This window comes from Vanellus vanellus (genome assembly GCF_965231255.1).
Source record: "Vanellus vanellus genome assembly, contig: HAP1_SCAFFOLD_840, whole genome shotgun sequence".
Lineage (NCBI taxonomy): Eukaryota > Metazoa > Chordata > Aves > Charadriiformes > Charadriidae > Vanellus > Vanellus vanellus.
The window spans coordinates 58,480-76,418 of NW_028127020.1; the positions used below are offsets into that span (position 1 = coordinate 58,480).

General features: G+C 37.4%; 1 protein-coding gene across 1 annotated transcript in view; it reads left to right on the plus strand.

Annotated features, from left to right (window-relative positions):
* The window catches only part of LOC309685570 (chromodomain-helicase-DNA-binding protein 7-like), a 32,542-nt gene extending 17,320 nt beyond the window's left edge, over positions 1 to 15,222 (plus strand). The window contains exon 2 of the mRNA XM_082501315.1: positions 14,656 to 15,222. Within this exon, the coding sequence (XP_082357441.1) occupies positions 14,656 to 15,081 (426 nt within the window). The 3' untranslated portion in view covers positions 15,082 to 15,222. The remainder of the gene's footprint in view (positions 1 to 14,655) is intronic.
* Positions 15,223 to 17,939: the final 2,717 nt, after the last annotated feature.

Sequence of the window (17,939 nt, forward strand, 5' to 3'; positions counted from 1 at the left end):
GAGACACAGTAACAGGTTGCCCAGAGAAGTTGTGGATGCCCCATCCCTGGAAGTGTTCAAGGCCAGGCTGGATGGGGTTTTGAGCAACCTGGTATAGTAGAAGGTGTCCCTGCCCATGGCAGGGGTGTTGGAACTAGCTGATCTTTAAGGTCCCTTCCAACCTAAACCATTCTATGATTCTCCTTCAAGATAATCCGTACCTGTGTCTAAGGTCTAATTGTTGTTGATGTGGATGATTAGATTTGTGGACAATATTGGACTATGGCACAAATACTTCCCTGGGTTTACTGGGAGCCATCTTGAGAAGCACATTAACATTTTAATTTTCGTTTCCTCATTGTACATTGCACCAGTTGTTTATAGACGTCCTACGGTTAAGGACAAACTACTTTAGTCTTAGTACACAGTCTTACCTTATTTTATGTAAGCATAAATGAATAGCAAAAATTGTGGTTAATAAGATAGCACAGAACTTAAAAGTACTGAAGTATTTCAAGTTTGGAAATGTATATGAAATGCTAGTCAAATTTGTGAGGTCTTTACACTGACGGGCTTAATTTCTTTGATAGTGTTTTGAAGTTGTGAGGTGTCCACAAATTTCTGAGCATCTCATTTAAAACTAGGATTCTGAGTAAGCGCAAGATGCTCTACTGCTGCTAGTGTCACAGCTGCCTAATGCTTAAAGGACACCTTCCTTTGCAATAACATTTAAAAATACTAATTCCTCTTACTCATCTGCAATCCTCTTCCCACAGCTTGAGCTCAGGGCTATAATGGAACCTATTATAGGCAAGAGGTCTATGACTCAGCCATTGAGCCATGCAAACTCTTGGCTTCTTTAATTGGCACCATTAAATCTTTAGTAGTTTTTCTCTCATAAAATAGCTGTCGTTGGTGTAAAGTGCATCACTGCTGAAGATATATTGTACCTTTTGCCCTCTGATTTGCATGAGCTGATCAACTATAGGTGTTTAAAGGCTGTTTAGTCAGAGAGACTCTTCTAGAATTCCTAGCTTTTTCTTAACTGTTCAGGAATGTATCTAAAACAAAATATAAGAAAGCCATCTTACAAGTTGTTATGTTTTCAGTTTATTTTCCTTTTCTATTTAGACACGGGAGAGGGAAAAAGAAAACCTGCCTTTCCATTCTGTTTTGGTTTATCTTCATAGGATTTATTTAACCTCAGAACTGGGTATCTTCTACATGACAGTATGGAAAACGTTAATTCTTGAGTATGCAACCAGGGAAGAGCCCATGTGATTTAGTTGTATTTTCTTTTCTGTTGCAGGGATTTGAGGTTGGGGCTGGTTGGTTTTGTTTTTTTTCTGATATATTGGAAAGTGGATATGGAAACAGTTGTAGTTTGGGAAGGGGGTCAGATATCAGTAGAGGAAATTTAAAGAACACTGTGGAAGTAAATGTTTGAATATGTATAGTATATATTTGTAAATATATATGTATGTAAGAAAAAAAAAAAAAGTAGCTTTTAACTCTCTTTGTTGTCTTCTCACATACTCAATATGTGACACCTTAGAGCTTTTAAGTATTTATATTGCTGTAATCATCAATGCCTCTGAAAGAGGGGTGTGTTGAGGATATCCAGAAAACTGTAATTGTTTGTTACCATCTGCAGAGTCTGCCTTGTTTGTATGTACAGTTGGCAAGAAGTCTTGGGTTGTTATGTTTGTATATACTTTGTTGAAAGTAACTATCAAGAAACAAGGAAGTTATACAAAACGTTAAACTATGTAACTTAATGCACATATTTTAAATTGATTGTGTTTACAGAATGATAGCAAGGTGCAAAGCTGAAACTTAAGAAAGATCTGAAGTAGGACTATCGCTACACGTTCCTTGTGCCTATGAAATGGGATGTAATCTGCGTATGCAACCATGTTTTCTCTGTTCTCTTTCTTCTACCCATAGAAGTTCTTCTGTGGTATAAGTAGCTGTTTAATTTGTTTGGTTTTATTATTTGAGGTATGACCTGGTAATTTATTTACCATGTATTATCCAGTAAATCTGACCTCGAATATCACTGAATCTCATGAAACAGACTGACTCTTCCTACAAATGCTATCTCTCTTCATATCTGGGTAAAGGAATTAATAGCTAAATGAGCTTTTTTTTATGGTAATTTTAATGATAACACAGGAAAAACCTCAACAACCACTGATTCATTCATCTTCTAAACTCTCCTGTCACATGTAGTCTCAATTTTACATGCAAGAAAACCAAGACAGAGGGACAGGGAATTGCCTGAGTCCATAATGGTAGACATGGGATTTAGGGCTTAAGTGTGCATTATGCTGGGCTGTGTTGCCCTAATGCTGAAGCCAGTAGTTTTCCAAGTAGGTACTCTTATGCAGTCATGGCTCTCAAGAAGAGGGTCCATGGCAAGTCCTTTGCTGGAGATCCATGTTAGAAGGACATGAGAACGTAATTTAAAATAAAACAAAAAGCACCTTTTAGAAAAAAATAGAAAAGTATCACAATGAGTTGAGGCTGGTGGGGAAAAAAAGGACAGTAAATTACCCTGCCTGACGTTCACTGCTTTCATCACAGACCATCTCGTTGCAGTCTTTCCATTTTCTGTACTTAAGGTTTAAAGGTAACATGAGTCTTCTCTTCAGGATAATATCTAGTCGTTCAGATCTGATTTAATCTAGGAGTCTTGTTCATCCTGAATGAGGCAGCAATTCTAGAGGTAACTAGGGAGGAGTCAGCCTATATGTTAGAGATATTAACGCAAAAAGTTAAGTACTGGGAAGTAGAATTTGTTTCATAAGTGACGCTAACAACACTTATTATTTATTTTGAAGTATTTGAAATACTTAATAATTTAGACTGCCATTTAAAAAAAGAAAAATATGTTTATAATTTATAATAGTTTTTCTGAAGGTTACAGTGAACTTTACTCTTTTCCCAAGACAACAGTGCGTGTGACAGCAGCACTTGCAGGGTGGCTCATTTGGTCAATGTCTGGAGAAAGCTTTTGAATTTCTGCTGGACAAGAACAGTTTAACATTGGATTAAAAGGGTTAGAAAAGTCATTCTAACTTATTAGGGACAGCTATTATAAATAAAAGCGGTAGTGGGGTTTTGGAGTTTATTTTTCTCTTCTGATGTGAAACTTCTTTGTAACTAAGGAAATGGCATTTAGAATGTCAAAACAAAATGTTAACTTAAATCACTTTAAATTGTGAATCTCCTAGTACTAAACATGCTCACCTGGACTGTGAGATTGAAACAGCAACAAGTAAACCGCTTTTATATTTGGAGTAGACATAAACAGTAGAGACAGGATGATTGAGCTACTGTGGATATCATCTTATGAAATTGGAAAACACTTACCAAATATGGCTTTTTTTGGGAAGTTCTGAAGTGAGACCCTTTTCATCAGAGTAAATCAGTAAACTTAAAGATTAAAAGTCATAGAAATAATAAAGTTGGTTTACGTTACGTGTAACTTTCATTGCCTTACAGTGTTAGAAGTCTGGGGGATTGGAGAATTCTGCACTTTTTAAAAAATCAGTAGTAGAAAAGTCCTGAGTACAAGTTGTAGCTTAAAAAAAAAAAGGCACTAGCTCAAGTAACAAATAAAAAAGATTTCGTCTTTTGATTGTGGCTGCAGTGCAGCTTCACCTTGCAGAGGGGGGAGATGGCAAGGTAAGAAAAAGACTATTGTATTATTTGTCTAGTGGGATCCGTTGCAAGTCATCCAAATAAAAATATTGATGAACTAAAAGTCTTTGGTTTCAGTTTGGAGCTAAAAGTGTAGTATCTGTGCTGGTAGTGTTTCTTCTAATGCTTTAAGCTCATTTTTCTTATGCTAGTGCACTCTATCTGCAATATACCCTGGTGAAATTGAAAAAGTCTTGCTACAAACTGGAAGAATTCAGAATGTTTTATTATTTAATTAAAATACTTACAGAAGGTATTGTGGAAGTGTCGCGGGACTTTGGTGGGACCTCCCTTCTAGGTACAGGAGTAAAAACTCAGGGATTGAAGTCCTTTGTTGCATCTGTTGAAGTCTTAAACATCTGAGGCCATTGTCCTTTTCTTGAGCTATTAGAACATGATATATATTTATACCTTTTGGGGAAAACTTGCTCTTTTTTCATGAGGGCTTGCAGATAGAAGTGATAAAGTTCTTGGTAAAGGCTGGCTGTGAATTGCATCCTCTTTTCAACAGCCTCATAATCTGATGCATGTTTGTCATAAAACTGTTGACTGATATATTCTTGATATTTGCAGGCTTCTTAAAGATGAGTGTTCAGCAAGTCTAGAATCTGGTGGGTGAGAATTTTGAAAACAAAAATGCTGGGTTTCTGTTTTCCTTGGTGTATAAGGAATGGGTTAGAAAAGTGATAGAGAAGTTAGATCTTACTTAAAGTCTGACTAATGTATTGTAACAACCACTGTATGCTAACAAACTGTAATTATCTAAAAATACATTTGAAACCTCTTTTCTGGTGGTTGCTATATTTTCATATTTTTTTATGAATTAATGAAGTAAAGTGTGTCAGTTGCTGCCCTCGCTCATTTCTATGAGATGTGCTTGGTGGGCAGCTGAGGTCCCCAGCCTGCCCCCTGAGCTGGCTTTCCCTGGAGGTGGGCTAGACCCATTGCAGACCCTTGCCTTGGAGTGACCTCAGAAAGACGAGTGAGAGGCTGCCCTGGGACAGGTGTGAACAGCAAAGCAGAGTGTGCTTACCATGAGAAGGCCAAAAGAACTGGCTATGACTGTTGTCTTTCTAAGGCTTCCCAAGGCTGATAGGGAGTGACTGGAAGATATCCAAGTGCAGAAGAAAGGATGTGATGTTGCATGTACTCAAGTGTGGCACACAGTCATGGACATGAAGTGTATAATCTGAGTTTGAGGACTTTCTGGCACAGGCATGCTTTAAAAACAAAACACAAAAAAACCACAACCCCAACATATGCATGCAGTGGTGCCAGGTACATAGACCGGGGCAATGCATGCTTCTATCCATGCTACTTCCATCTGTGCTCATCTCTGCTCCTGGTGTACTTCCTTGCAGTCGTTATTGCAGTTTGGTCCTTTTGATTCATTGTTAAAGTTGTAAAGCATTTTTTACTGCCCTTGCAAGCAATGGACTAGGGCTCACAGGATGTCCATCAAACAGGTGGTATTTCTGAAGCTTGTTTTTACTTGATCCTTAGGCACTGCAGAGCAGGCAGAAGAAATAAAAATTTCCTGGCCTGATAGCCTTTGGCTCCATCTGGTAAAAAACAAAACAAAACATGCTGCTTTTCTTTCTATTGTTGTTCTCCCTTCCTTAGCTTAAAGTGCACTTTATTTGATGTAAAGTAGAAGATAAAGTGTACTCTGAGATCAGATAAAGCATACTTAGAGATTTTGCAAATCAAAAAAAAAAGTATCACTTCTGAATTTACATATAAACTTACATTTTTATGTTTTTAATAGTATGTATCTGTTAAGACATATATGTATCTTACATGTTTACATATTACCTCACACCTTATATATTTACATATATAGCCTGTTAAATAAGTTTTCTTGTTAACTCTTTTGGGGGTTAGAGTGGGTGGGGAGAAAAATGTTTCAGAGTAGAAACGCTTTTGCTGTTGTGGTGTGTAACGCTTTTGCTGTTACTGCTGCTTGCAGCAGTGAAAGCACAGGCAGAACTTTTCTGATAGTCTGTGGTCAGAAGCAGCGTTTGCACCAAGTATGCTGGTCTTTGATTTTCTCCTTAATCATAAGCCTGATGCTGTTTGCTCTTGTGTTACTGTGGTTTAGATTTGATAACAGTAGAGAAACCTATTGATAGAAGTAGATATGAGCTAATGAAGGCTCCTCTTAAAATGGTTCTCTGAGTGACTTTAAATCTTCTGTAGAAAACCAAAATTTTAGGGGACATTTATCACTTTAATTACTGTGGGCAGGCTGTCAGATCTTAATACACCAAGTCAGTCAGGACTGTTTTGTTGGGTTTTCTTTTTCTGTGTAGGGGGGGATAGGGTGTTAAGTGGAAATAGTGGTTGATACTGGAGAGTCATAAGTTGTGATGGCAATGCAGTGTGGTGTAGGAACGGGTTACCCTTCAGAGAGAATGGATCTCTCTGTATTTGATGTTTGGTAACTGAGTGGAGGGAATTCTGCTGGCGGAGAGAGGAGGCTGTGAGTGCAGGGCAGTACGCTTGCTTTCTTCCCTCAGGACCTTGGATTTCAAATTGTGGCTCTAAAATGTGCCGCAGAGAGGGAGGATGTTTGCATTTTACTATTTTGGGGGAACTGCTTTGCTTTCACAGTGGAGCTGAAGGGCTGTGGGGAACATGGAGGCAAGCCCAAGAGCAACAACGCAGCCTGTATATATGTTAAAATAGGTAAGGTTACTTTTAATAGGGCTTATGTATTTAATAAAAGCAGTTTCAATATTACTGCTTTGGTTGAAGGTGTTTCCTCCCCTGTAGCCCCTGTCCTGGAGAAGTTGAAGTATCGTACTAGGTCCTCTGGAAACTTTCATCTTGACATGTTCTTAATTTCTGCGCGACTTCCCTATCTTGCCTGGAGATGTGCAGCCCACCACCTTGTTTTAAAGGGATTGAAAAAGACTGGAGGTAGACCTCCTGGATATTCTCTAATCCAAGGGATTCTCTAGCTAACACTAGGTATCTTGGTAGCTGTGCTTGGGTGTAACTTCACAGATGCAACTTCACAAAGAAAATATCCACATTTTTTAAATACAGGTCCTCCTTGGCAGAACTGAGGTGTTAAGAAAAAGATGCATGTGGGACTCTTGCAGGTCTGCCTGCCTTTTTCCCATCTGTGATATGGACTGCATAGCATAAACTCAGAAAAACTTGCATTGGCGTGTTCTGGCATGTCTACTGCTTGATAATGGAGCGTACACAGAAGTGAGGTTTTCTTCAACTGTGGCTGTGCTGGGAAGGCAGGCTTGAGGTAGATGAGCTGTCAACATGAGCAATACAGCTTTTGCCAGTAGAATTCGGGACCTAATTGTCCTGCCCTTTCTATGTGCCTCTACAGCTAGAGCTAGTAACAACTTGCCAAAATCATGAGTCCTTGACTGGTCTACATAGTGATGATGGACAGTGGAGAGTTGTTGTTGGAGTTACTGTTGTGTAACATTTAGGACCTGCCCTGTTGACATTAGGAAGAATCTTACACTGCTGTCTAAGCCAGTATATATTACAAAGCAATCTGTAGCAAAAAAAGTATTAATAAGATGTTTGTCTTGTGGACCATCACATCAGCAGTTATATACAATCCCTGTGGTAGCTATTGCAGTTTCTTAGGTGGAAAGCTAATTTGGAGCATATGTGCTTCATCATTGTAGGGGTGGCAGTTGTCTGAGGTTGTCTGATCAACACTGTTGACTGATCGATGGAGAGCAACCTAGAGCTCTCTTATGGCATAAGTTAGTTGGTTTTGAGCTGTGAACAAACCATCAGTGCTCCTTGCACTGGCTGATACTCCATAGGCTTAGTAATATCTCTCACTTTATGTGAGCACAAAACAGTGTTGCTACAAATGATTACTGTAAAATATAACTGGATGTTTGCTTTTGGGATGGCCACGTTAGTATCACTCATATTTTGTAGTCTGTGTTACTACACAGACTACATGACCAGAAGATAATAATTCTAAAGCTGTAGCTGTGCTGAGACTCAATTAAGGAACTCTGTATTTTGTATAGCATGTCTACATACAGTAATTGGGTGATATTTTCAGCTCCACCAAACCAGCAATGAGTGTACTTTTGCAGTGTCGGCTGAGGGCATTAAGATTGGTTTTAATCACTTCTGCTCCACTGTTAGGATGCTGCTGGCATCAAAATTCTAGTTGTCTTGATTCAGAGTTTTTCAGAAAAACTTTGGATCAGCAAGTTTTAAGTTTTTAATAGTTGTGCCTATTTTTTAAAGGTGGTCTCCATTAGTAGTAGCAGAGCAGGAAGGCATAGGATAGTCTTAGAATATCCTATTCTATTCTGTATTCTATTTCTTAAGAAATAAAATGGTATTGCAGCAGCACTTCATTAAAATGTGAACTTTTGTCGTCCAACATGATTTTTAATTGTCAAGTTATGTCTTGCTAAGAAGGTATTAATAGAACTTTTGTTTTCCATACACTTTCACCTGTGTTTTGTAGAAGTATAGCAAGAGATTTAGTAAACTGCAAGATTCCTGTGTAATCTGTTTGCATAATAGACTTCTTTCATTCTCATCTGGTGTGATACCTTTCCCTTTATTGCAGAGAAGATCACTGACAACACTTGTTGGCTTCCTAATGCAAGTTGGCACTTTGGAACTACAATTTTTGTTAGAGGGATTTCTGAAGTACTGAGATACCGGTTGTTTCTAAACAGCATCATATTGGCCAAAATATTTTAAGTCAATACTAAGTATTTTCATACAGTAAAGTAGAAAAGACATAAACATCTTAAATTCAAGGCAGCAGTTTCACAGAAAAGGGGAGGGATCATCACACACAATAAAGAAGAAACTGATTGGTAAAACATTTTGAAAAGAATTATGGGTGTGAGCATAGTCTTGGGGATGTTTCTTTAGCTTCTTTAGGTACTATAGGAAAAAATACTGTACAGCTGTACTGTTGTTGAATGTAGGTGCTGATATTTGGTTGCGATTTTGGAGGTGGTGTTGATTCCTTTCTGCTCTGGAGTTCTTACTGATATGTGAGCTTTGCACACAGACAATGTCTGAAAAGTATTTACGTTGGTCTAGAAAAACCAAAGCGTGCTTCAGATAGAGGGAGAACCAATGCAGGCCTAATACTGAAAATGTTGATGAGACAAGTTGAGAATTGCAGGGACAAAGCAAGGTATAGAGACATGACTGGAAACTTTCCAAATGATTTGTTTGGAGGATAGTCAAGATAAGTAGTTTGCTCAAAATAATCCAGAGGGATGATGAATCCTTTCATTAGCCTTTGAAAGGAAGAATTGTGGGGCAGTTTCTACACGTGATGGCTTTTAACACCTTGGGGACTGTGCTATGGGGAAGGATACAAATTCAAAAGAAGTGATCTCTGTGGCACTAGGTAGAGCTGCTTCCAGAAGCGATGCTGTAGTACGTCTTCTGTTTTAAAAGAACTTTCTTTGGACGCAGGTTGCTGTTTTAACTTTTCCAAAGTGAAGGTGATAATTTAACAGGACTGCAATCGCTGCAAATGCAAATATTCAGTAATGATTTACATAATGTGAAATTATCCATTCTATAGATATCATATTGGAGAGGTCTGTATTTTGGAGCCAGTGGGAACTGACTGGGCACTTGCTCTACTGTTGCACAACCTAGTTAATAAACCAAAGTTCGAGAAAATTTAAATAAAGTGCAGTTACAGTAGATTTTTTTCAAAATATGGAAAAGACCGGGGAGTCTGGAAATACCCGCGAAGGAAACGAAACTAGACCTGGTAAAAAGCAGCTTTTTTTTGGTTGGTGCTGATGTTTAAATTTCGCAAAGTTAGCTGAGTCATGGCGCATAGTTTGCTGCTCTTGCTTCATACTTCTTAAAGCTCAATATTGGCTCAAGTTGCTGCTCTGCTAGGAAAGTGACACTCGGCTGCTTTCAGTGCTTAAGTACAGTCGATTGTGGTTCAATCCTTGTTCAAGCAACAGAAAGATTCTCCTCCTTAACCTCCCTCCCTGCCACTAACCCTCACTGGATTAATCCTACATCCTGTCCATCTTGCTACTTTACATAACAGGCCTGGTTTGAGACGTATATCTGTGCTTTGGGCTGCGAAGAATAAGCTTAGCTCTAAATGTGTAAGCAGCTGTGAAATGCAGGCAGCTTTGTCTTTAATTTTTCAAATCTTGGTGATACATGTTTGGAAGTTTAAAAATAAGTTTGAATTCCAGAAAAGTGAGATTTTTGCACTCCAGAAACAATTTCTCAAATAGCGTTTTCATTTATTATTTGCTTGGATATTGTTGGCTTTTACTGATAATGCAAAAGCACATTACTGTCCTAGGCAACCTGTTGAGCTGCAAATGATTTTAACTCCTCAGAGTTCCTGAAGAATTTCTATTTTGCTGTAATAAGCTGCGATCTTTAGGAGTGTCCTGCATTGTGATATTGCATGTTAATAGCATTGATTAACTGTCAGGCAGTGGGAATTAAAGCAAAATTATCCATTGTAAAATTAAATGGTATTACTGAAGACTGTACCATGCTGCTGGTTAGGGAGGTGACTACCCCCAGTAGTCAGTGGTAGGAGTATTAATGTGAGCTCCAGGTTTTTTCGCATGATTAAAACAGGCCATCTGTTCTTTGTTAAATGTTTACAAAAACAGCTTTTCTCTAAAAGATTTAAAGAGATGTGGGTCTAGTAAACACACCAATATTCTTGAGCACCTTTTTCACCTTATTTCAAATAATACCAAAAATAATTCTGCTGCAATATCAAATAGGATTAATACCTATTTGTGTTTAATCTTCACTGGTTTCCTTCCTGTGGAAGATTAAATTCTGTACCAACATACTAAATTATGGCTTTGTTATTACTAAAAGCAGCAGGAGAAGTAATTTCTCTGAAGTATGCAGCTAAATTTTTCAATCTTTTGGTAAAAAATTGTAATACACATTTTTTTTAATAAGTGGCAACCTGCTCATTGCAGGGTTGGGTTGGAGTAGATGACCTTTAAAGGTCCCTTCCAACCCAAACTATTATATGAATCTAAGTGTGCAGATAATTTTTTTCAATCTTTTGGTAAAAACTTGTGATATGTGCATTTTTTTAATGTAAATGAAAAATTGGGTTCTTTCATTAGAAATTGAGACCCTGTAACTAGAGTTAATCCTTTGTAGATTTAAAGAAGTAGAACTATTTGAAATAATTCCTTGTGGTAGGCTTAAACTAATATTTACTAGTGAAAGCCTGTTCTTCTTTCTTTTCTCCCTTCTTAAGACAGAGCAGACAACTGGTTTGGGGTAAGAAAACGCATCTTTCAAGCTGTTTCTGATCTCCTTTTCTCACTAGATTTGTGCTGCTCCTACACAGCTTCACACTAGGGAGCAATGTGGGGTTGTCAGTTAGGGATAAACCGTTTTAGCATATTGCAAAAGCGTAGGCACAGACTTCCTAGAAAAACAAACTTAATCGCACCCATTTCTTTGAAAGAGTGCTACAATTTAAAAGATCATGTATAAGTGAATTACAAAACGTGCCAAACTGCAAAGGGAGTGGCAAGTAGCAAAATTAAAGTATTTTCAAGTAATAGGAAATATAACCAAAGCCCAATTAGGGCAGAGTTGGCTTTGTGTAGCTTCATATTTTGGGGATTGTGAATGCTATGAAACTAACCCACAGTATTTTAATTTGTGTGCTAGGTAATGCATGTAACTTGATACTGTAAATAAAAGGCAGTAAGGTTGTGGTTTTTTTTTTAATATTTGTTTCATGCATAACATTTAAGTCTAATGTACAGTCTAAGTTGTTCTAGAGTATGAGAATGACTCTTGTGGATAAGCTTTTTGAGGTAATAAGAATCTGAATTTTCATAGGATGCCATCTTCCAGAATGAATTTCTGAGTACTACACTGTGGAAACAATCACTGCCTTTCTCAGTGCTTTACCTTCTGGCCATACCTTACATTAAACCTACAAATGTCAAATCATGAAGGGCTGACATTGCTGTGGTGGAGACTTGGAAAGCTGCGTGCCTTATGTTCAGATTTGCTTATGACTGTGCTGAAAGTTGTTGTTCAGACTTCTAAAACAAACAAGTAAACAAACCAAAAAAAGAACCCGTGAGTCTTAAAAAGGAGACAAGGATTAATTTTTTGAATTGGATTAAAAAGCTAATGAGAATATTCAGGCATGTATAAAACTTCATATTGGTTTCATTGACACAGTCATATCACTATGAAAGGTGCAACCTTGAAAATTTTATAGACTTATATTTGCATGGCATTACTGGATTTCTTGTGGTTTTCATTATTTGTTGGCTTGGCTCTTTCACGTGCTTAAGAGGAAGAAAAAGAAATTAAACTACCAATTCCTGTTTGTTCTAGAAAGTTGTGCCTTATACATAAGCTTTTAAACAGTTGTAAAAAGTCTCTCAATGTGGCAAACAAACACTGTAGTGCCAAACACAAGGTACTTGCTCAATACAAATTTTCCAAATAATGGAAAGAAAAATTTAGATTTCCTATGTGTTAGACACACCAAGTGAACAATATTTAAAAAGAGGACTGAGTATTGTGGTGGACAGCTCGATGAAGACATTGATGAAACTTGCACTTGTGGTCTCTGAAAAATGTAGGATGCATGAGGTATGAAATGGTAGATAATATAGAAATATATTGACTACCATGGGAAAATGTAGGTTAAACGTACTGGTCTAAAACCCTGTGGATAAGAAATACTTAGAGGTGATCTGTGTAATATTCCTGTGTTTTCCTACCTAAAAATAAGTATTAGACAGTACAAGTAATGGTCTGAGGTACAGAGAAGACAGTTTTGTTCTGTGTCACTGAGCAAATATGAGGAGACGTTCAATTCACCCAACCAAATTCAAAACCAATTACAAGATTTCAAAATATCTCTATCTCATGTAATGCATAATTGGACTGCAATACTCATTGGCACCACTGACTTCCTGGGATCAGCGTTTTCTATACTGATAACCAGTCTTTGTGAGGATCCTAGCATGAAGATATGTAAGTGTTGTGGTGACTAGAGATTTCTAGAAGAGGTTCATGCTCCAGGATGCCTAACATGAGATTGCCTTGAGGGTGGGGGTGATTGATGTGGTGCTAATGGAATAGGTGCATCAGGTTTGCGTTAGCACTGAGTTTCCACTGCAACTAAGACTCTTTTGCACTAAAAAGTATCTCTATAAACAGGTGGAGGACAGAAAGTTGCAGAAGTCATCCGGAAATTCTTGGTTAAGCCAGGTAGACCCAGATGGTTCTTTGGTCTGGCACTCAGGCCTTCCCTCTTGTCCTGGAGTCTCTTCCATGAAGAAATGTAGTGTCTGGCTTGTACTGTTCAAATGTCTCCCAAAGAGCCATAAAGTGCTGTCTTCACTTCTTGGCAGCCTTGCTCCTTCTGCTGCTTGGATAGCTTATGAGTGTGTGAATGTATTAAGGGCACAGTGGTTTTTTGCTACTGTGAAGAAATGCTGAAAATAGTTAAAACTGCACGGGTTCAGTTTGTTTACATTCAGAAAACTGTATTAATATATTTGGAAAAATATACATACATTAACTTTCTCATGTAGTGCTCTTAAGATTTTTATTTCCTAAATCTTAAATGCATTGTTTTTTTAGATTCAGGTAGCTAAAGTGTATGTCTGTGTATGCCCATCAGTTCTTATGCTCAGGGACTGGGTTTATAGTAATTTGTTTGCATGCTTGCTGCTCCTAAGTAAGTGCAGTTTGAATAAAAAGCAGAGAAAAGGAAACGTGAATAACGTTAGACAATTACACAGGCGCTGCAATTCCTGGAAGTAAACTTCTGATTTGCTATAAATCTTATCCCCAATTCAATGGATCAAACATCTCAAATGGCTAGACTTTGTGAGCATGGCTAAATCTTCCACCTGGAATCATCCTGACTTAATTTTTAGGGAAAAGAAAAGGAGGAGAAACGGGGAGAGAAAGAGGATGGGAAAATAGTCTGACTGTATATGCAGTTGCAAGAAAGGCATCAGTATGGTCTCATGCTACTACTTTTCTTTTCGAAAAGTGCTGTTGTCCTGCATTTATGATCACAGGCAGGCAGTGAGGCAGGTTAAAGCTTTGATATGCTGCAAAGTCATGACGGAGCTTAAACATTTTTTCATTGCAGACTCATGGATTTTTGTGTAGAACAGAACCATTCAGAGGAAAAGAGTTGCAAATATACCCAATACGTTTAGTCCAGGCACTTGACATTTGTGTAATTATACCTAGGTTTTCATGTACTTTGTAAGTCTGGCGTAAACCTGATACTCAATACAGACTTTGGAGTAGGATGTTTTTGCAGGTTTACAAACACTTAAAGTAGTTCTCTGTCCAATCTGTAGCAGGAACAAATTTGTTTCAATTACAAGTAGGGAGCTGTGGATGTTTGACATAAAATGTAACATTATATTACATTTTTAAAGTGGCTTAATCCTTCATGTGCTGATCAAAATGCCTCCTGTCACAGCTGAACGAATGTAAATTGTCTTGATTAATTTCTTATAAATACAGCCTGTGAATATACTTTATTTTTCTTTGCATGTCTAGAAACAAACTTTCACAGTTTTTTCCCCCAAGGACAAAATTGAAGTGCAACTGAATAATTTGTAGCAAGTTACTCATTCTACTAACAACTATTTTGAAATATCAGAAATAACAATTGCTTTCCTTTTGCATCTAAATGTTGCAGACTGTAAAGATTTTCTATACTTTCACTTTATATATAAGCTTTAGAATAATTTTACCCTTGCTATACCAAGAATTTTTGGTCATTTTGCTACTGTTTTAACTGCAGAAGACTTTGGGTTTTACTGTTTTATTGTACAATGTTTCAGATATGCTACTAGGTTAATCTGCTTAGTATTTTCTCCCTCTGTAACTTCTTGCTCCAAAAGAGCAAAGTTTTAGAAATCAAAGTTGCAAATATACAATTTAATTTCTATTTGTCTCTCTCAGCATTCTCCGTCGGAACCCTTTTTAGAGAAACCAGTGCCGGATATGACTCAGGTTAGTGGACCGAATACCCAGCTAGTGAAAAGCGATGATTATCTGCCATCAATTGAGCCGCAGCCACAGCAAAAGAAAAAGAAAAAGAAAAACAATCACATTGCTGCAGAAGGTCCCAGTAAAGGTTTTGGTAAGGAAGACTTTCCTGGGGGACTTGACAACCAGAATTTAAGCAGAAACTCGGTGGATTGCTCTCAAGAGGAGAAGAAGAAAAAGAAAAAGCCCAAGACAAAAAAAGAACCGAAGGATCCTAAAGAACCCAAGGAAAAGAAAGAACCCAAGACCCCCAAAGTCCCTAAGACCCCTAAAGAGCCAAAGGAAAAGAAAGCAAAAAATACCACGCCAAAACCCAAGACCAGCAAAAAGGCTAGGTAAGTCAGGAAGCTTCTATATGTGATCAGAGAAAAACAGTGTGTTTGTGGGATTTCTAGAGCATCTGTGCTAAATGGCGTGGGTGGAGAGGAAATCTTCTTGTGTCGTTTGCCTTCTACCATCTACAGCATGTTTTTGAGGAACTTGGGCACATTTCTCTTGTTTGGCTTTCCTGTTTATGGCTTCACAGTTATTTTAAACAACCTGGAAAGGCAAAAGGTTAATTTTTCTTCTCAAGGCATAAAAATTTCTGGTTGTGTTAGATTTCAAAACTATTTCTCTTCTAATGCTCACCTGTCCTCGTATGTGATTTGTGTATTACGAAATTTAATTGCTTCAACATTACTGTGGGTTTGACCAAATCCAGAGATGAAGGCTTAGAGTAAAAATGTTTGATGATGTTTTTCTCTAAATAAAGAAGCTGGGTACTTTGCATTGTTACAAGTTGTACAGCCCTTACAGACACTATTTTATACTGACACAACTCATGGGCTATAAGCTCTGCTGTTATAAAAGCATTTTTATATGGATGTTGATGTATCCTCACTGTAGGGATTATATTCATTTTGCTGTTTCATGTAAAGACAATTTCCCTAGCAGAAAATGTTTGTGGATAGACCAGATGCTTCAACCCTGTTTCTTAACTGTTTTCACTCAGCATCGTGTCCCTTTATCAGAGTAGGCTTAAAATGCTACAGAGGAGTATGAGAAAGAACAAACTGCTGTTACACATGAGTAAATACGTCATAGATAATAACAGAGAGTCTTTCCTTACCCCTCAGCTCCCTAAACACCATGATTATAAATGCCTACTTGAAAGAAAACGGAGAGGAAAAAGACATTAAAGCTCAATTTTTTTTCATTTGTACCTAGAATTTCTTACAACTGTTCTGAATTTGTTCCAAACATCTGAATCTGTTTTTCAAGATGTGTCTAGCGTTATAAAATATAACTTCCAGATGGAAGCACAGCCAGACTTGGTTAATCCAAATCAGTTTGCAAAATCCATTTGTATTAGGGTTTAAAAATGGCAGTTAATGAATCAGCTTTGCATACATTCTATAAGACTGACTATTGGTGAGGTTTGATACAGCTGTATGGCTAAATGAGGCATGGACAGTAAGATCTCACTTGTTCCTTTAGCAAGAAAAAAAGTTTCTATATTAGCAGAGATAGTGTTTATAAATTCTTCAGAAATTTGGCTTGTAAAATCAAATGTTGTCCTGAAGAGGTTATTTTAACTGTTCAGTAAATTACTTTCGATCAGCCCATCCCTATTGCAGAAGTTACCTTGGCTGTGTTCCAGACTGTCTTAAGGAGGGGGCAATTCACATCTTAAAGAGTTTTTCTAAGTTATGTATCTACCAGAATGTGGTTTTGAAACCAAAATACCGTATCAGCTAAAATAACCTTTTTGTTCCATTTCTTATAGTTTTCATGGCTGACCAGGCCATCCATACTGTATGGTATTGAGCGTGTCCCAGCAGTTTTTGCCACCAAGAAGTAAAAAAGCTCTTACTGCACAACTTCTCAATTAGTGTGGTTTTACAAGGTCTTGACTACAATGATGCTTTATTTAATCAGCAATGGTTAGAAGGAGTCTGCCTTAAAAACATGCATGGGTTCCTGTGGCTGTGCTGGACATCAGACCTCTCGGAGCTGGTCTGTCCTGTCCACTCAATCCTAATATCTCTTTGTGTGTTTTCTCTAAATCTTGGGACATGCCATGCACATTAAAGGAACAGTGTTCCCTTTGAAGGAACAAATCACTGCTTCCTTAGTTGTACTTGTAGGAGAGTCTTTATCTTCTTTCCCCATGCAATGACTCTTGTCCCTGGGTGGCTAGATGACTTACAGTATTCTACTAAATACTAAGCCCTGTTGTTTTACCTGTTAGAGAAACGTGTTTGGAGCAGCATTAAGAGCATTTGCTGTTCCTTATGCTTACTCAGGGGTGTGGAGAAAGTCCTACAGGACAGGGCTTGTGTCTGTGTTACCAAATGCTTTCTTGAAAACAAAGTTGTTCTCATTTTGTGGCCTGTCAGCTTCAGTATCAGACTTCTTTGAAGAACTCTGAGACTGTGTTGGGATGCTGTGCTGCCAAAGAATTTTAAATCAGTGAAAGAAACTTGCTTACTTCGGCAATATCACAGACTGGGGAGCCTGTCCAGTGACAGATCATTGAATCAAGGCTTTAAAGAAGTCAACAGTCCAAACATTTAATGATTTGAGCCACAGTATTTCAGCAGCACTAATTCTGGAAAGGAAATACTACAGTAGCTGAGATGAGTGAGATTAATTCAATTTAATATAGATTATAGATGATTATGTCAAAATAAAATATTTTGATAAAGTTAGTATCTGGCATGTGCTTACTACTACTGCTTATATTGCTCAGTATTTTGCTTCTAAGCATTGAAAGGCATAGTGTGATTTTTTTTTATTATTATTATTTTTTATTTTTTTTTTTAGATTTCTAAATGCTGTGCAAAACTAACGGTTTTCATTCCTGAGTAAGCTGATCAGTTTGAATAGTAGTTTTCCGCTTATGTGAAATTCAAGTAAATAAAGTCAGATGTAGGAAATGTATTTATTGAAGATCAAAACGTTTTTGGATAGAGCATAACAAGTCCTTGATAGTTAATTTTGATACAGGCTGTATTAGAGTATACACATACTTAAATACCAGATTTTTTTATGTATATTAACCATTTTTGTAATTTAATATAGCTCATAATTTAACCCTGTTATTTCAGTTCCAATTTTGACTAACAGTATAATTCTTTTATTAAACAAACAACAAAAAAAAAAAACCCAGAAGCTTTATCCTTCACATCTCTTCTATCTTTGGTATAAGTTGT